The sequence below is a fragment of the Pinus tabuliformis genome, chromosome 6 (assembly GCF_031772625.1).
Source record: "Pinus tabuliformis cultivar Carrire ecotype Pingquan chromosome 6, CPIR1, whole genome shotgun sequence".
NCBI classification, from domain to species: Eukaryota; Viridiplantae; Streptophyta; class Pinopsida; order Pinales; family Pinaceae; genus Pinus; species Pinus tabuliformis.
In genome coordinates this window covers 1,484,746,019-1,484,766,332 of record NC_142292.1, presented here as the reverse complement: position 1 = coordinate 1,484,766,332, position 20,314 = coordinate 1,484,746,019, and the positions used below count along the sequence as shown (strand labels likewise).

The window sequence follows — 20,314 nt, the reverse complement described above, 5'->3', positions numbered from 1 at the left end:
GGGGAATGTAAATTTCTGGATACTCAAACAAATATCTTGTCCAAACAATTACAGTAAACTTACTGGAAAAGCCAAGTCCAGGAGAGCAGTTTGATTGCTTCCAAATTTAGTGAACAAAAGACCCCCAGGATGCGACTGCCAAGTAAAAATTACCCGCAACTCAGAAAAAATGAATAACTTAACTCTGTATAAACTCAAACAGAAGCCAAAACCTCTGTATAAACTCAAACTTCCAGTACCAGTGCAAGCAATCAGTGTACACCAACAACAACAAAAATACCTTTTCTTTTCTACTGTCAGCCTGCGTGTGTGACCCAATAACTGCAATGCTATCAGCCAGCGTCTCGAGTTTACTTTTTAAGGCGGAATGAAAATCTAAATTGCTTACAATTGACTTTTCAACATCTTTCATGAAAAGAATCAGAGGCCCATTCTTACTTTCGCTCGTCACAACCTAGAAAACAAAGCAGAATATTTAAAACTTACCCAGAGTATAACCGTATGATCACATCACATTTCATTGAAATATAAAGAGAAACTACCTCAAAAAGTGCATTGATCACTAGCTTGTCCATATCCTCTGCAGCAGAACTTTCTAACCGAAGTTCATTTGCTGTTAACAAAATAAATGTAATATTTAATGAAGTCTTGTAAATACTGCAATAAATCAATACATAAAAGGGAGTTCTTTTGGTGCCAGGATATTACCACTACAGAAGAAACCATGATCTTCTTCACATAGACCACCAAGGTCAACACCCTCTGGAATTGGACTATCAAATCGTACACCAAGTTTAGATGATCCATTCTCTTCAAACGCCAACAGCACTTTCCCTCGAGAGCCATAAGATGGACCCCTGTAAAATAACAAAAGTTAAAAATTATGGTAATCATACACAGGTACACTTTTACCAAGAACATTGCCCAAAAGGTTGAGATGTATGTTTGCATGCACATTGAAAGACATCACTATAATTGAAGAATTGTTCAAAATTACAATAAACTAACAAACAGGCAGCCCCATTCCATTAACAATTATCAGCATAGTGCAGCTTGCTATGAAATTCGGATGCAGCAGCAGATTGAACTTTTGGTTTTGTCAAAAATGACATCAGACAAATCACCCAGAGAACACCAGAAACGATACCTCACAAGCCATAACTGAGCATAGTTCTCAATTAAGTGGATACTAGATCTTCATCTTGCTTAATTGCTCTGAATTTAGGCTTGCCACTTGATTGTTCATTATGATTAATATGTGCTACAACTTCATACGAATAATTTTAAGGCATAAAGCAAAGTGTACCTTCAACCAAGCATTGAAATGGTTGATACCAGACAAATGATAAGAAATGAGATACAGTTGTGGAAACCCAAGTCTACTGAGAATATTTTCAAATGTGGTGACTGAGAATATTTTCAAATGTGGTGATCTGGTAAACTGTGTCAGTAAATAGACATGGTGGAAGATCCTTGAGAGACCAAGGAAGCAGCAGATGAAGGTAATCCACCACTCATAAGGATAAATTGGAATAAGCATGGTGAAGCCTCTCAAAGAAAGCTTTCCACAGTCTTCAAGAAATAAGGGCTTAAAACTGCTATCTCCAAGATGGCTAAAATGGAATGCCATTAAACTTGGTCATAGGTTTTTTCAAAGTGTACTTTAATGAATAGAGTTCTGAATTATGGCTCTGACACCATGGTGGAATATCCTTGAGAGACCAAGGAAGAAACAGATGGAAGTATTGTACCACTCATGAGGATAAATTGGAATAAACATGTTGAAGACTCTCAAAACAAGCTTTTCACAGCCTTCAAGAAATGAGGTTTTAGAACTAATATCTGCAAGATGGCTAGAACAAAAGGCCATTCAACTTGGTCATTGGTTTTTTCATAATGTATTTTAAATAGAGTTATGGCTCTGACCCACTGCACTCCCATGAAGAAATCACAAGATTCAGCATTTTGGTGAAGTGGTTTATCTCGGCAGCAACAGTCTCCGGTCCAAAGTGTAATGGTTGCTTCTGAGATACATCCCAGGTTCACGTGAGTATAGGTTCAATGGAACACAACCACCCCACCTCTTCATATCATGTTCAAAGCCATTTGGTACTTTAACCTTGTATCCTCAAGTTTCATGCTCCACACACTACATTTTATTTGTAACCCTCACCTTAGAACTTTACTCAAAGACCTCTCGATATTCATCACAGGGAACCCTCCCAAGCACAAATCCATAGCTAGGTAGACCCAAATTCCAATTACTGTTGCGATTCATCGAGTTTTAGTTGATGCTTCCAACCTCATCCAAACTATGGGGGCACCTTCTCTCAACTTGGCAAATATTATCATTCACAAGGAGTTCCCATGCTACCCAAAGTCTAACAAGTACACAAGATGTCCTCATAGTGGTTGTGTCAATGTTTTCAACTATTTCTTGGTAACCCAAGCTATATTACCTCAAATCCAAGTCCTCTATGTCTCCCCTCTATTCCCCATTGTTAACCATGCCTTCATTCCTTTCACCTACAAGGTTCCCCCTCCTCACCCTCAACCTCACCCTACCTGCTAGATAACATACACACTTATAAAAATTTCAATGTTGAATATGTAGTTGCCTACAACATCTAGATGCTACATCTCCTTCCTATTTTCAACCTATTTTCCAACCTTAAAATGCTTAAGACCAAAAATCTCACTTTTCAATGCCATATACAACATAAGCCTTAGACATTTATCCCCATACCATATACATCACAAGAAACCTGTCCACCCTCAATGAAATTGCCCAATGAATTTTGGGTTTAAAAATGTGTAACGCTATGCATATATATCTTCAGTTTGTCCATATCCTGAACCTTCCTCCAAGACATCCATTCGATATTTTTGGCACAGCCTTGCAATCTCCCGAATATTTTTGGCATGGCCCTCTCCCTAGTAACACCCCCTTCTATCAAACACTTACAAACATTCTCACCTGTTACCTCCTACAATTTACAAACTCAACACCCTACCCTTGTCCCTTTCATCGCCACATCTTCACTCTTTCCTCATGAGAGAGGCATCAAGGCTTTGATTCAAGTAGAGCAACTGATGATGGGAACTTTCAAGTCAAATTCCTGAAGCATAGTGTGGATTCTCTTATATCCAACATTATTGATCTCTTCAACTATGTGACTTGCTTGGACTTTCCCAGTAATGGTCACAATGCATCATCCCCTTGATTTTTCAATCAAGAAATAGTTCCTATCCAAAAGCTCCTACCAAATGCCCAGTCACGTTTTCACACTCAAGTTATTATTGATCAAGCCAAGCACCAATCTCTTAAAATCTCATGTTTAGTAGACTTTCAAAAATCTCTTGATTCAATCTTGAGGGTGTCCTTGTCCCAGAAGTTGCAAGCATTAAACCCCCCCAAGTCCCCCATTATGATCCTTCCAAGGCTCTATAAGAGAAGTGTGATCTTTGGAATCTTTACAGCACTGCCACTTCTTTTTCTACAAGCTCAAAGTGGATATTTCCAAAGCATACATATAGTTGTGGGTCCACTTGACAACCCCTCAAATCACTGTAGATTCCATTTTTCATCTCCAACTAAAAAAATGATATGCTTCCTTGGACTTAATCACATACCAATATTTCCATTTGCATTTTCAAGACATCCCAATGAAGATGTAGCTTTTTGACACCATCATCAAACCCACAAGATGGGATTTCTTTGATGCATTGACACCTTAAAAACTCTTGGCCCCCAAGATGGGATTTTACTATTTACATTCCATGCAAGTGCAAGATCTCATAATTCACCCTGACTACATTTAGCACTATTGGGTACATGGCCTCAAGCTCCGCCTCAACCAATTGCAAGTTTTACTCCCACCATATAAATCAAAATGAACCACGACATCTATTAGTTTGAGAGGATTTGCAAATGTTAGCATCTATTTTCCATATTATGAGAATTGGGGGCTATTCTCCTACTTATTTGCTCAAAGGGTTCCCTTTCAGTTTTCTTTCACCAATACTACTAACCAAGTTTGGTCAAGTAACAGAATTTCAATCAAGAATCCCCCCCTCTAAATCTAATATTAGGAGAAACAACTCATTTCACTCCAAAGCTCCTTCCAAGCCCCTTCAACCTCAAATGCTCTACAAAGGACATCTATAAGGTTACCTATGATCAACAATGATGCCTCATGTCTCTTTAAGATTGTCTTCTTCTACTTTAACTAGATCATGCTACTCTCTCTTCTAGTGTTAACTATACATATCCTTTTTAGTAAATTTTTAGCACCTAACAATGTTCTAGAAACCCCAATAGTCTATTAACAACTATTTGTACTCTTTAATCTTGTTGCCCTATTTCTTGGTTATTTGTTAGACATCATTTCATCATTTTTAGATGTTATATGATATATCTCCACCTTAAGCAGTTGCAACTTTTTCTCCCAACATCTACGAATCAAGATAAACTAGCACATCCCTTTGTTTGAGACAAATATCAATTCATGGATTCTTCCGCCACCTATTTTTAACTCAAGTGGTTCCCTTTTGATTTTCTTTTAATTTTCTTTGACCATCACAACTAGAAATGCCTAGTGTTATACATCCAAGAGGCAATGATCCATATCAAAGTCAAACCTATACCATACAAAGTACTACACACCAAATCTAATCAAGCAAAAAGAAATCTATCATCAGGTGTTACCCCCCAACCTCTAATGTTAATAGAGACAATTCATTTCACCCAACAACTCCTCCTAGGATTATGAAATAAAGCCCCCTAAGCCTAGAATGCTTTGCAAGGATGTCATTCGACTTTGCATTGCTCTCCAAAGGATGTCCTCTTTTATTTTAAATAGACCATGCTACTCTCTCCTTTATTGTTAGTTATCTGTTTTTTTTTGTAATGTTTTAGCATGAGTTCTAGACACTCCCACTGTCCATTTAATAACTAACTATTGAAAAAGACTCTCTAGTCTTGTTTCCCTATTTAATGGTTGTTTGTTAGACATTAATAACATTATCCCATCTTATCTCAATGTTACAAAAAGAAATTCCATAATCTCAACTATATAAATAATTTTATTATAATTGACACTAGATGTTTTATGGTTATCTAACTACAAATCATTATGGACAGAAACATCTAAACCTCAAATCTATCAAGCATCGAGAGGGATCAAATATCTTGAGGTACAAATGTTTTTTCAGGGTGTAGAAACTTAAGGATATTTCATCCCTTTCAACGCTTCATAAATCTAGGGTTGAAACTAATTTAAGTTAGTTTTGTTGATTTTAGTACACAATAAACAAACTTACAAGACTAAATACCTAGATGGCTTTAAAACTTGAAACCTATGGAAATTGTAAGTTTATATACTACATCTACATGGAGATTTTCCACAAAATTCTGCAACTACTATAATGAACAATCTAAAACTAATTTATTTTCACCAAAACACTGAATTTCTCAACAAAGGATAAGTAGCAAAATAAAAAACACTGAGATAAATAGCACAATCACAAAATACCACAAAATAACACTGTTTTTTTTGTGAAACACAGCTAGGAAAACCCTCTCCTTGCTATGGTATTTTATTGATAGAGTATATAGATCAAATACAAGGCAATCTATCTATTGAGAATATGGATGTTCTTCAGATAATCTAGCCTAGACTTGCCCTAAAACTTACTTGATTACAACTCCTATCCTTTGTGCACAACCAGGCCTGAAATCCTTGTGCACTAGCCTCTCTTCTTGGCTCCTAAATTCATGCGTGCACGGCCTCCTATTTTGTAATGCAAATCCCTCAATCTATGCACAGTTGGTATTCAAAAATACGCACACGACAAGCAAGGAGCTCACACACACTAACTCATGCAAACAATAATGATGATACTTGTGCCTTCATCGTCCTTTTAAAGAATTCAATCATGTTATATCTGGCAAGTGCAATTTTAGAACACAAGTTGAGTTCGACTTGTTAACTAATTCAACTGCTAGTGTACCATGTCCCTGCTTCAACCAAGACTGAAGCTCTCCAACTCATTCCATTCTAAATTTGAACTAGCACTTGGAAGTCTACTTAGTTGTCCCTCCAACTCTACGCATGAATAAACTAACAGCATGAACTTGTCCAGTCTCCACGAACTCATCCATGCTAAAGGAAGGACTGATTATGGTCTTTCTTGACTAAGGCATGAGTCAAGAATACCTTCCACACTACCATTTTCAACACTCCCCCTTAGCAAGGAAGGGATTTTGTACAACTCCCAACTTGTCTCTGAAATAGACAAAACTACTTTTGGCCAATGCCATGTTCAAGATATCTGTTGTTTACTCCCCTGTTGGAATGTACGATAGCTTCACTATCCCTTTCTACGCACAATCTCTGGATGATGATACCTAATCTCAATATGCTGAGAGTGATCATGAAACACTGGGTTCTTAGAGAGGTTTATGCAACTCTAATTATCACAGTGTATCACAATAAGCTCAATTACCTATCTGAAAAATCCCACAAGCAGCTTCCTCACCCAAATAGCCTTGCACGCTACCAAACAAGCAGCCATGTACTCGACCTCTGTTGAATTGAGTGCAGTTGATCTTTGCTTCTTGTTGTACTAGGAAAGAATTGTTGACCCAATGTTGAAGATACCACCTGAAGTACTCTTACTATCTTTGGATCTATATGCCTCTGGCATACCTAAAAACATGCTTTGCAACAACACAGTGAACTCTAGTCGGTTCCATCATGAACTGACTCCGCTGGTTGACTACAAAACAAATATCAAGTCGTGTGTTGACCAAGTACATCAATGACCTAACGAGTTGCTTGTATATTGTAGCATCTACTCGCTCTACTTTGCTAGCATCCACCTTCCTCCAGTTTGTGACCAGAGGCATGGCCATGGGCCTGCAATCCTGCATATGAAATCTCCAGAGAATCTTTGTAGTGTACTTCCCTTGCCCCACAAATATCTCACCATCACCTTGCCAAACCTCCAATCCTTGGAAATAATGCATAAGCCCCATATCCTTCATCTCAAACTCCCTTGTAAGGTCCTCCTTGCTATTTTGGATCAAGTTGTCTGCTTCAATCAATATAAGGTCATCAACATAGACCACTAAAATGAGCAGAAGCCCTCCAACCATGATGTAGTACAAGTTGGCATCCACCTCACTCTTAGTGAAGCCCAACCCTCAAAGGTAGTTGTCAATACGTGTGTACCATGCTCTCAGAGACTAGTTAAGCCCATTAAGAGCTCTCTTCAACCTGCACACATGCATGTCTCTACTGAACTGCTCAAACCCCTCTGGCTACTCCATATAAATCTCCTCCTCAACCACTCTTTGAGGAATATTGTCATCACATCCATCACCATCTATGTTGCAAGTGCCAAAATAGTCCTAATGGATGAATACCATGCTACTGGGGCAAAGGTCTCATCATAGTCTATGCCCTCAACCTGTGAGAAACCCTTGGCCACAAATATGGCCTTGTACTTCTCCACACTCCCATTTGCTCCATGCTTCACCTTCTACAGCCAACATGAGCCTACTACTTATTTGAACTCAGGTTGTGGAACAATCTCCCAAACATCATTCTTCATGATGGAGGAATATCCCTCCACCACGACATCCTGTCAAACTTGCTGAGAAGTTGCCTCCTTATAAGAAGAAGCCTCAGTGTTCCCCAACTCTATCATCAGCGCCATATATCTTGTGTACCTCTACGGTTGCTTGCTCTGCCTGAGTGTGGTGATAGGAGCCTTAACATGCTCCTCGGCCCCCTAAATCAACCTATCAACCCTCTTGGCTCTCTTCCTCCTTATGCCAAGAGTCTCTAACTCAGTAGCTATTTGTTCTCTTCCTGGTCTCTCCTCCTTATCATCCTACTCTGCATCCTAATGTGTGGCCCTCTCACCACCTGGTTGTGATTCTAGTTGAGGCTCCTCCTTCGGAACAAGTAGCTCCTCCATCTCAGGTACTCCAACCTGCTCTCACTCTAAGGAATCCCTCAGAGCCATGTCCTCTTCAAACCTCACATCCCGCTTGATAATTGTCTTCTTGAGTCCTAGTAGATACACCATGTATGCCTAAGCTATCTCACTATATCCCGCAAAAATCCCCTATTCTGTTGTGGGGTCCAACTTCTTCCTGCTATCTTTGGACACATGGCAATAAGCTTTTGTGCCAAAGTTACAAAAGTGCGAAACATCAAGATTCTTGTCTGTGAAAGCCTCCTCTAGTGTAACTCATCCATGCACCCTGCGTTGACTCCTATTTTACACAAATACTAAAGTGTTGCATGCCTTTGCCCACAAGAACATAGGCACGCCCTGATCATGCAACATGGCCTTGGCCACTCCAACAATATTGTGGTTCTTCCTCTCAACCACCCCATTCTACTGAGGGGTATGGGGTGTTATCAGCTCTCTCCTAATGCCCTTCTTGGCACACAAATCCTTGAAGGCATTAGAGATATATTCCCCACCATTGTCACTCCTCACTACCTTGATCTTCTTCCCAATCTGGTTTTCTACCAAGGCAATAAACTCCATGAACTTGATTAAGACCTCATCTTTCTTCTTCATAAAAAATTCAAAGTTTCCAAGAATAATCATCAATGAAAGTAACATAATACATGTGTCTCATAAGAGATGGAGAAGAGAAGGGCCCACATACAGCTGAATGCACTAGCTCCAAAATCCCTTTAGCTCTGTTGTCCCAACCCTGAAAATAAGTCTTGACATACTTGCCAAAGTGTGCACCGCTTGCACACATCATTCCTATCAAAGTTGCATGTTGGTAATCCTGTGGTTATCTATTAAAGAATCATCAGTGCCCCATGATGTGAGTGTCCCATACGCCTATGCCAAAGTTCTCCAACATCTCTATTGTGCTCACTACTTGCCTTGTTGCTCAAGGTTGTGCAAGTCTCTACCTACAACTTGTAGAGATTCTTCATCCTCACACCTATCTACTTCACTAATCCAAAAGCCAAGTGCTTGAGGTACGCCTTATCTCCGTTGAAGATCATATCATAGCCCTTGTCCTCAAGGGCAACAACTGAGACGAGGTTCTTCTTCAGCCTTGGAACATAGAGGACCTCCCTGAGATGGAGAGGGCTCCCAAACTCCCTCTCAAATCTAACAGTACCAACTCCACTAGATGCGTACTTTCCATCATCTCGTAGCTCGATCTGGCACTGCATGTCCTTCTCCTTCAACTAGGTAAAATACTCCTTGTTCCTAGTGATGTAGAAGGACGCTTTGAAATCAATATACCACGTGCTACTGCCTAATGAGCTTGGCATGCAAGCTATCAATGAGAAGTCTTTCTCAAACTGAGAAGCAAACCCATCTACCTCAATTGATGCAACAACATGATTCTTTCTAAATTCCTTCTTTTGATTAGGACACTTAGTAGCATAGTGCCCAAACTCATGGCAACAAAAGAACTTGATCTTGCTCAAATCCTTCTCCGTTTTCTTGCCCTTCTGACTGGACTCAACCTTCCCTTTGCCTTTCTTGCCCTTGGCTTTGCCTACCAAGGCAAAGTCCTCCTCGTAATCTGTCTCTGTTGATCTACCATCTCTGGTCCCCCTCCAAATCTCTTCCTAAATGCAATCAGTCCATAACCTTTCCCAACTGGGAAAGTTCTTTGCCACTCATTGCAACCTAGAAACCATACCATGACTTATGAAGTCCTAGCAGAGCAACGCTGACTAGGTCACACTCTGGTACAGTGACACCCACACCACCTATCTCATCTCGAACCTAAGTGAACTTTGAAAGATATGTGACAATGGGCTCTCCTTGTATCATCTGGATACTCCTTACCTTCTCCTTTAGAGCAAGCTTCCTAGCATCACTAGCACCCCTAAAATAGTTGAAAGATGGCTTGAAACAGCTCATATGTTGTCTTCTTCTCCAAGAGATGAGGAATGATATGAATCATATGATCTTTGACACCCTCTAGAGTAATCCTCTTTGCCTGGATATCGTTCTTAGTATATGTTGGGCCAACTGTTGGGGATCTTGTGGTAGCAGAATAGCATTCATGACAAACAATGATTTGCTCTCAATCCTTGGTAAGCCATCATCCTTGTCCAAAGAACTACTCTTCACAAACTAAGCTCTATTCTTCACAAATATGATTTTTTTGATGCTAGTCTTTATTCTAATCTTTGCTCTGATACCATGTAGATTTTCCACAAAATTCTACAACTGCTATAATAAACAACTGGGAACTAATTTATTTTCACCAAGACAAACTTTCTCAACAATAGATAAGCAATGAAATAAAAAAACACAGAGAGAAATAACAAAGTCACACAAGAACACAATATTTTTCTTGGGGAGCCCAACTAAGAAAACCCTCTCCTTGTTGTGGTATTTTATTGATAGAGTATATAGATCAAATACAAGGCAATCTGTCTATTGATAACAGAGTTGTTCTCCTACTAATCTAGCCTGGATTTTCCCTAAAACTTACTTGATCAAGCTCATATCCTTTGTGCACAACCAACCCTGAAATCCTTGTGCACTAGCCTCTCTTCTTGGCTCCTAAATTCATGCACACAAGGCCTCCTATTTTGTAGCACAAATCACTTAATCTATGCACACTTGGTACTCAATAATACGCATGCCACAAGAAAAGAGCTCACACACACTAACTCATGCAAATAATAATGATGAAACTTGTGCCATTGTCATCCTTTTAAGCAATTCGACCATGCTATATCTGGCAAGCACAATTTTCGAAAACAAGTTGAGTTCAACTTGTTAACTAAGTCAACTGCTAGTGTAACATGTCCTTGCTTCAATCAAGACTAAAGCTCTCCAACTTATTCCCTTCTAAATTTGAACTGCCACTTGGAAGTCCGCTTAATTATCCCTCCAACTTTGTGCACAAATAAACTAACTCCATGAACTTGTCCTATCTCCACGGACTCGTCCATGGCACATGCTAAAGGATAGACTAATCGTGGTCTTTCTTTACTAAGGCACAAGTCAAGAAGACCTTCCATGCTACCATTTTCAACACTACAAATGCATAACTAACAAAAAATATGAAGAGCAAAAACTAAACTATAAAGAAATCAAAATCACAATTGCTTTCTTTATTCATTGAAAAGAAGTAAAAGTGAATAGCAATGGCTCAACCTAGAATAAATACCCAAGTTATAAAAAAAAAGAACACAACAATGTCACACCTAGGATAGGATGGACAAACCCCGAGATGCTTAGAATAGTACACCCTACATAAATGAACTGATTCCTAGGATAAAGCATCCAAGATTCTTTTATATTTTTAATTTTTATTGGTTGGCATGTGTCACGTTAGCATTACAAATATTTATTACATTACACTTCTCCCTAACCTATGCCATAAAATGTGCCTCTCAATGCAATTACTTTCAAGTTCTTCCTTTCCTTGACAAAATTTGATATTTTGTTGGTTGATAATGCTTCTCAAGGATTGATCTCCAATGGCCTCTTTATTTACATTGAGCACATCTCAACCAATAAAATCCCAAGTGGCATTATAAAATAGACATGAAAAATGACCAAGACGAAAGAACTTATCATTTGCCATGGCCTTGAGTTCCTTAGTCAAGGGTCTTAATGAAAGGGTGGGTTCAAATTTCTTTATATACATTGACTACATATGGGCCACTAAAGTCCTAATGAAATTATAAAATGAGCATAAGAAATTACTAAGACCAAGGGACCTAACATTTTCCATGGTCTTGAGCATAGTCTCCTAATGAACTAGAGGGATGGATTTGGATGTTAAGACTATAAAAACTTCATTTCTAAAATATCCCTAGGCTTCGATGATCAACTTGTAATGCTACATGGAGACTTATGAAATTTTGATAATTGTCCTTGCTCTATTTCACCATAAGATCTTTGTTGATTACAAGTTTTACAATGTAGGCATTTCAAGAACCATTTGGTTCCACGCATGCCACACAAGTCCTCCTAGGATTAGTTATCCTTGTTGTGTACAATTTATCAAATGTTCTTTACTATGTTGGATTAGTTATCCTTGTTGTGTACAATTTCTAGTAAATTGTAGCTATGCAATATTGGCCAACCTTGCTATGTAATTGTCTTCTAACTATACTTCTACTTCAAATTATGTTTTGTATCAAAACAAAATTGCAAAGAAAACTATAACAATGACAAATATGTACCTCAAAGGATTTACCCAAGAACCCACATGGGAAAAACAACACCAAAGAGGAAGCTTATTTGGCTCCTAAGAATCTCAAAATAATATAGATTACAAATCAAGTTCAAGTACAACTATGTTGATCATGCAACAATGACTCAACTACCTTCAATCTACTCTTGAGATTCATATTGGTATTCTTGTCTATGGAATTAGAACTAAGGATTCAACAAGCACCTTCCTCTTGGAGAAGACTTGCACCTCATTTAACTAGTTATTGCATTAACTTTATGTAATAAATGCATTGACTTCAAACCCTAGAACAACCTTTTGCTACTCCATGCATCTCAAAATTGTACCTCTTTCTATTAACCAAAATTTGTATCCTTTCAAAATGCTATAGTATAGGTAGCTTCCAATCTCAAATTAGCTCCCACTTTTCTCTAAGGCAACTCAGAATGCCCATTTGTTCTTCAAAGCCAAAATGATTCCATGAAAAGAATGCTTCATTGATTTCCTATAGAGGTAAATTTCTCCTTCATGCAAAGGGCCATATGTTTTCTTCCTCAACTATGAGCTCTTTGGGGCCTTCAATATGGCTAATCCCAGAAACCCAAAAAAGCCCTTTAAAGGCCAACACATCTCCCTTTTATGCAATGTTAATCAAAATCCCAATCGCTCTATCTTTTCCCCGCACTCAACCATACTCTTTTTTATATGTAAGTAATTGAAATACCACCTTGTTTCATGGATTTATGATAGAAAAGCCTATATTGGTCAGAACAAAAATGCATACCCAAGAAAGCTACCGGTCTCCAAAATTGACATAATAACAAGGAAAGGCCATCAAATTCCACCAATGCAACATTTGACATATGTTGATTTATTAGCCAGAAATATTTTTATCCCAACTAAAGAAGACAACTAGAATCTTCTAGCACATTCATTATTCCCCTTATGAAGACTTCTTTCAAATAAGCATGCTCGAAAGACTAGTAAGAGAGAAACTTTTGATAGGGATCATGATACGAATCACCCTCTAGCCATTAATATCGTAAAATTCATTAATCCAACTACAAATAACCACCGTCAATAAAACTCGCTAAAAAATAATCGTGCATGGATATAAAAATTTACCAATCTCAATCAACTGGGTCTACCTTGGGTGGTCGAGTATGATCCTCCCAAACCAACTTCAATTCACAAAAGGTGACATGTTGAGCTCTTAAACAAGTATAATGTTGTAACCACTTTGAGTTGTGGACCTAGCCTTCTGCCCTAAAGAATCTAGGGTTTACCCTAGCCACTGTGCTCAAAACGAGGGGAAGTGCCTAGAGGTTCTCCTCAGGATATATTACCTACAAAAAGAAAAAAATTATTGGTCTCAATCTGTAAACAAACTTTTGCAACTTCCTTGATGGCATGGTTTTCTATCAGTAAAAAGTCAAGACTAATTCCAAGCTTAGGAAAGCTATTGGGAATAATAAAAGCCAACCCTACTTAGGCCAATTTAACCCTCATTGAGATAAATTCAAATAAGCACGAACCCAAGGGGCACACTAGTCTACGAAGACAGATTTACTAAGGAAGCATCCCTTATTCTACCCTGCAAAGTCTTCCTTGCATCCAAAGCAGAAAAAAGCAAATAAGAAATATTTCAAAAAAGCACTACCAATAAAGAAAATACAACTAAAATAAGGAACTAGTTGGTATATTTTTCATTGCTGGACTATCTTCTCAAGACCACTTAATGCATGACAATGTGAACCAAATCATGTGACATACCTACAAGTAGTCCACGGATTAGCTGCTACAGAGATTGACAAGTTGCAGAATCTAGAAACTGAGATGAACCAAACCCAAACCCTTTACCTGGAAGGAGGTTGGAGAGATGAAGGATAGCCTGAATTTTGAGGAAAGCTAACATATTTTACGCGATCACCTGACAAAAAAGTGAATTTTTACTAAACAAACACTTCAAAATATCAAGTGAATTTGAACAGGACCATAGAAGGGCCTTGTCATCTGAATCACCCACCTGTCTTAAAGGAGTGACGTTTTGAAGCAGTTCCAAAGGAAGGTGCACCTGACGTCTCCTGCTTTGGCATCGCTTGTGACTTTAATGCAGTGCTTGGCTGAGAACAACATGCTATATCAACTTCAGTGCCTGGTGAAGCCCCACTTTTTGATTGCAAATTATCACCATGTACTGGGCGTTGCTTGAAGCATACACATTTACTTTCAGATCTTAAGCCTTCCTTCGAAACTTCTGCATCCTTCATTGATGAGCCCTGCAATATATTGATCCAAATGAATGAACATCACTATGACACAGATAAAGTAAATTTGTTTGAAAAGTAACCAGAATGTGACAGCAAATTTTGTACTTAAAAAAATAAAAGCACTATTTCCCAGATGTCTCCTGTTACACTCAAAAGAAAAATAGCTCATTTAAAATCATCTGCGGCTTCAATTTCAATTAAAAAACTCAAATACTATAGTAAGCATGAAATAGTAATAGTCCACCTTGATTGACATTATAATAGCTTACCAATGGCATTGAACTGCTATCAAAAATAAGCAATTTTGCATCAAAATGATTCGCTAAAGCCTTTATTAGCATCTCCTGATATATCTCAGAGCCTACAGTAAAGAGTTTAAAATAAGACAAGATACTAGATAAATTGAATAAATAACTTAATGATAATGATATACTAAAAGCAATTGTTTGGTAAGGAGGAAAGACAACAGACCTGCAGGGCCAGACAACAATATTCTGGGACTTACAGTAGGCAGCTCTATTGCAAATTTTGTGAATTCTTTACGCTTCAAATGGATAAAGGTTGATGCAATCAGCACACTCTTTGTGTTCTCACTGTAAAGGATTTCAGGCAGCTTGCCAATCAGACAACTGAACCAGGACTTCAATGCTAAAGCTCAGAATCAAAACATTGACAACAAAGATAACAAGAAACCCAAGCTTTTGCTGATTCAAAATACATCACAACGTAGAACATGGCACTTCTTCCTTTTCTACAGTAACAGCCTACCAGAAATGACTTGCCCTTCTTTCTTATGCCACATTCTAGAAGCTATGATTAACATAATTTGAAGCAATTCTAAAGCTAAATAATTTATAACATATCCCACAAAATTAATACAAAACATAGAGATGGTTTCAAAAGCATGTTTATCATTTAATAACAATTCCACCACAAATCAACTTTATCAACAGATGACAATGGGATTTAATCTGCTAAAATTAGTCCAAAATAAAATTCCCATTAGGCAAATGCTTTAGTTGGCAAATAAAGGCTCACAGGCATGTCTACTACCGTCTTCAGACAGATGTATAGTTGAGAAAAACAAAACCAAAAACTTATTAGACAACAAAGTTCAGAATCGAGATATATTTTGATCATCAGTGTCTTGAATTTTGCTTCTCTTGGTCTCAGCCGCCAACCAACAGTGCAGGATCTCAACACACAAAACAGCTCATTTTAAAAACATTTTGAAGCCAATGGAGGACATGCAAAAAACAGTATAAAATTTAATTAACACAAAAGGAAACACAAACATCACATAAAGGCCAATATGAGGTATTGTACAGATCTGGTCACATTTTCTCATGTCAATACCTATGACCAAACATTATCATGAAATGTGACAGTCACAAAAAATCCCATTTACCTCAGGTAATACGGGAAGCTATCAAATGAGACATTAGTGTCTTTTCCATCAATAATCCCTCTTCGTAAATCTTCCTTCAAAGCTTGGCATTTAGCAGACATGACGGACGAGTCAACATCTCTTCCACTTTCTCTCCTCTCTTCACAAAATTGTTTAAAAATATGTCCACTTAAATCCATGTTGTCGCAGTGGTTTGATGCTGACAGAAATTTTAAAAGAGGTCTCAATGATTCATTTAACCCATACTTTCCAATATCTGTCTCAAGACCAGCATCCGAGCTGTCAAGATTTAGATGTTCATTTGTTGCTGTTATATCTGCAGATAAAATAACAGGTGCTTTGTCACTCATTGGAATATCAGCTGCACCATTTGGATCGGAGGTCGATTTTCCCGCCTGACCAGCTACTTCAATATCTGAGACGGACCCATCTGACATTTCACATGAAGGTGGCAACTGAGGCCTATCAATTCCTTGTTGGGACTCTTCAATATTTGCAGCAGGTGGTGGCAACAAGTTTAGGTCTGGCCTCAAACTCGACAAAGATGCCAAAATTGATGCTCCTGCTACAGCTGAAGGATCCCCTGATCTTGATTCAAATGGTGCTACCTTACCTGTGGCTCTTTGATTTTCTGTCAGTCCAACTGAAGCTGACGCATTTTCATTTATTAGAGGTTGAAAAATCTGCATTTACTAATTAAGGAAAATGGCTACATTTTGAGAACAATGAAAAGTTCACAACCACCTTACAACATGAGTTAGACACAATTCTTACTAAGAACAAGAAAAAGGATACATAGGCATGGTTTCCAGTAGGGCTGAAAACAATTTCATCTCCACCTTTAATTACAACACTAGTCTTTCTAAAATGCTTTCCGTTTACTTGAACAAACCCACTGCTGCCTGTGCTTTCAAGAACAATTGTCACAGGACCTTCACGCTGTTTGGTTTCATTTCATCAAAAGGGACCATATTAATTTAAATTATCCAGGAAAACGAATGCATCACAACAATTTTGCTACATCAATTGACCAACAAATTTACTTATTTTATGATTGCACAAGATCATTTTGTCTTGAAGCACAAACCAGCATCACTGAAGATACAATAAAGATTACCGGTGTATACTTCAACTTGCACAAAACTGTACTAATAGAAGGATCCTTTATGCACAAATTGCAAGTTTTGCCCCGTCCAACAGTGAAAACTGTGCCAATTAAGTCTACATTTGGATTCTGGAAACAAAAATAACGAACATTTCAGCAATTTAATCAAGTCAGCAAATTTACAAAATGGAGACACTTCCAGATGCCAAAAAGCACACAACTTCACATTAATATCAAATGCAAGTTCCTTTGTATTACTTGCTACATATTTTATCTGTAAAATAATATATCAGCCCCCATATAGAGCAATAGAGCACAAAAAAACAAGTGAAAATGTTGCCAAATAGCATCTAGGAACAAAACCAATCTAGAAATGCAAGGGAGCATTTCAGGGCAGATGCAATCAAAAAGTACAAAATCCAGCAAGAATTGTGAGCACTAATAATCGTTCAAGGATAAATATTCCACAAAACATTCCAGACATCAGTATGAGATATCCATGCTATGCGCTATTTTACTCTGAACCTGCAGCCAAATTATGCCCCAACATGGAAACACTATTTTCGTGAAATCCACCAATGCAATTGAGGTTTTCAGAGTCACCAAATTGATATGTGAGCTCACCAGGATGTATTTCCTGCTGGACCAATCAAACAGGGTTATAGGGCAGAATTGCTTTGCCAGAATCCAGCAAGGACGGCCAAGAAAGATGTGTTTTGATCTACATAATGGACAGTAAGATGCCAGAGTGATGGCTAAGCTTTTGTTTCAGCACTTTACTTTTTTAACTTCAAAAATAATTACTAGGGAAAGAGGACCTAAGTAAGAAGTCGCAAGCATGCTTGGGTTTATCTAATCTGAACACATTCCTTTATAAGAGCAATGGTGGCAAGCTACAACCCTTCAATGATGAAATAAACCAACAGAGCATATTTGACTATGACCACAAGTACTCTGCTGGGGAGGAGTGAGAGATATCGTCATTGACAAAACTTAAACCCCCGAATTCACTGGAAGCATTCTTGTTACCAGCTAAAAAATTCTCAGTGATGATATGTTGGACATCACTAATGGGCAGTTCACCGTATTTCTCTGGTGAAAATCGGCAGGTGGCAATTCTGTCGTGTTAAAAACACTCTGTTCTATTTCTGATAATCACTGTAACTTTACAGAACTATTGGTTCTATTTATATGCCAGAGTGACGCAGCTTCCAAAACCATCTCGTTAAAATTTAACCCGCAATGGAAGAAAGATACCAATTCTTTAAAATTGACTAGAAACTCGCCAACCTCACCTGCGGATACTGAGATATCAACTTGCCCCAAGGTCTGGCGGTAGCTGCTTGAAGATTCAATGCTAGCTTTTGCAACTTACTGCCCGTAGGAGAGCCCTTTGGCTTCTCCGGGTCTACAGACATTTAAGAAAAGACAGATTTCAATCCGACATGAACAATAAAAATGGAATAAAACAGCAACGGAAGGTAGTCATTCGGAAAAAAGCAAAGACAGATAGTCATTTAGACCAGCGCAGATCTAATAGCTAAGTTCAGGCTGATCAATGAATTGACCTGAAGATGGGGGCGCTTCCGCATTTTTTTCTGCACCTTCAACCTCGGAAGACACCTCGTTGGACTTGTTAATGCCAGGCATATCGTTCATCACAGCATCATTACTAGAATCGTTGTGCAGATCAGGTTGCGGGTGGTCGTCGAGGGCAGTGGATGATGCCAATTCCTTAGAATTCCCACAGTCGTCTCCACGAACAGATTCTTCCTCTGGCAGCACCTCAGACTAAAAAAGAACAAAACCCAATGCAATAAAATCAGAATCATTTTCCTAATTCACCTCCACCCTATGGAACCACCCAGCTAACCATAACACCAGAACCCACCTGCTAAATCTAAAACCCCAAACAAATCACCGAACTCAATCACCCCATACAGCAATTTCCTAATCCATCTCCACCCTTGCAACTATCCAGCTAACTATAAGGCCAGAATCCACCTGCCAAATCTAGAACTTCAGACAAATCTCCAAACTTAATCCCATGTTGCAACACCACAGATACAATCCAACTTACCCAACAGGTCAAATGCATTCAGACACCCATCCAACCGACTGAAGATGAAAAAAATTCAGCCCCGCCCAGCTAAAAAGGCCCACCCAAAACAACCATAGCGGATAAATTTTTCAGTAATGCCCTCACCCGAAATAGAAGACTCTAATAAAAATTAAGGCAGGACGAAATCCCATACCTTGGAGCGCTTGGGCCCGGGCAGATCCGGAGATGGAGACGTACGCTTGTTGTTCGCTGAACCACGCCTTGTGGACACCATGACTGCCTGATACTATTCTTACTACAGGATCCCCACCAGGGATTTATGGGACAGAAATCCACACACAAACACTCAAATCCTGAGTTGGGAGCTTGGAAAAAATAGAAAAAGAAAATTTGTAGGGCAGATGAGCATCTATCTACCTTGAATCCTTGCGTGGAAATGGCTGATGCCCAACTCAGGAATTCCTGCGTATAAATAGCTTATGCCCAACTCAGGAATCCCTGTTTTTTTCAAACCCAAAACACCGAAATCCTGTTTTCTGCTTACGAAATTGTGTAATTTTGTGGCTTGATCAATGCATCTGCAGAATTATTGAGCTTGGCTGCTTCTGCATCATCTGCATAACCCCCCTGTCTTTACCAATCCGACACCCACTTTGCCATCCGATACAAATTTTTCTTCTTCCTTCTTCTTCTGGCTGCTTGTTGTGTCCTTGTCTTTTAGGGAAGGAGGTCGGAGGAGAAGGTGAAGGGATGAAATGTGAGGAGGAATGGATGAATCAATGAAATAATCTTTTGGGTGGTGAGCGAGAGGAATTGGGAAATTAATAGGAGATCTATGTAATTTGGGGCTTTGGATTTTTGCCTTCAACTTTTTGCCCCCGCGGCTATGTGGCCATGCGCCCCTTCCTCCTCGATTTAGGCTTCTCGGGCGATGGACAGTCAATGGGGTTTGTTCAAGCCTCAAGGCAAAAACATGATGAAAATTTTGGGGGCGGTGGAGTTAAGTTGCAATATATAGCGCCCCATCCCAGGGATTAGATATGCAATCGGGTCGAGGCAAAAAGAAAAGAAGGGTGGGGAGATGTAAGAGACTCTCTGACATTGCCATTTGAGATTGGGTTGGTTTCCAGTCAGTGTCTATGCAGCATCATGGAAAATTGGAATTTTTGTTGTGGGTTTTGTTTTCTAAATTGATCTTGTTTAAGGATTGTAGTTAGGATAAGGGAGAGATACATATTTGTGAATTTAGTTTTTGAAGTGATGTGGG

At 38.7% G+C, this 20,314-nt stretch overlaps 1 protein-coding gene across 2 annotated transcripts in view; it reads right to left on the bottom strand.

Annotated features, from left to right (window-relative positions):
• Positions 1-20,046, bottom strand: part of LOC149264240 (uncharacterized) — a 35,703-nt gene extending 15,657 nt beyond the window's left edge. Inside the window, exons 1-15 of one of the 2 annotated variants that reach the window (XM_089427859.1) lie at positions 19,465-20,046; positions 19,241-19,342; positions 18,554-18,776; positions 18,281-18,393; positions 16,998-17,114; positions 16,676-16,819; positions 15,881-16,563; positions 14,944-15,065; positions 14,742-14,833; positions 14,229-14,481; positions 14,063-14,132; positions 709-857; positions 543-613; positions 281-454; positions 64-135 (exon numbers count right to left, since the gene is read on the bottom strand). In XM_089427859.1, the coding sequence (XP_089283985.1) occupies positions 64-135; positions 281-454; positions 543-613; positions 709-857; positions 14,063-14,132; positions 14,229-14,481; positions 14,742-14,833; positions 14,944-15,065; positions 15,881-16,563; positions 16,676-16,819; positions 16,998-17,114; positions 18,281-18,393; positions 18,554-18,776; positions 19,241-19,321 (2,364 nt within the window). In that variant the 5' untranslated portion in view covers positions 19,322-19,342; positions 19,465-20,046. The remainder of the gene's footprint in view (positions 1-63; positions 136-280; positions 455-542; positions 614-708; positions 858-14,062; positions 14,133-14,228; positions 14,482-14,741; positions 14,834-14,943; positions 15,066-15,880; positions 16,564-16,675; positions 16,820-16,997; positions 17,115-18,280; positions 18,394-18,553; positions 18,777-19,240; positions 19,343-19,464) is intronic. The other variant, XM_089427866.1, reaches the window with a different exon arrangement.
• Positions 20,047-20,314: the final 268 nt, after the last annotated feature.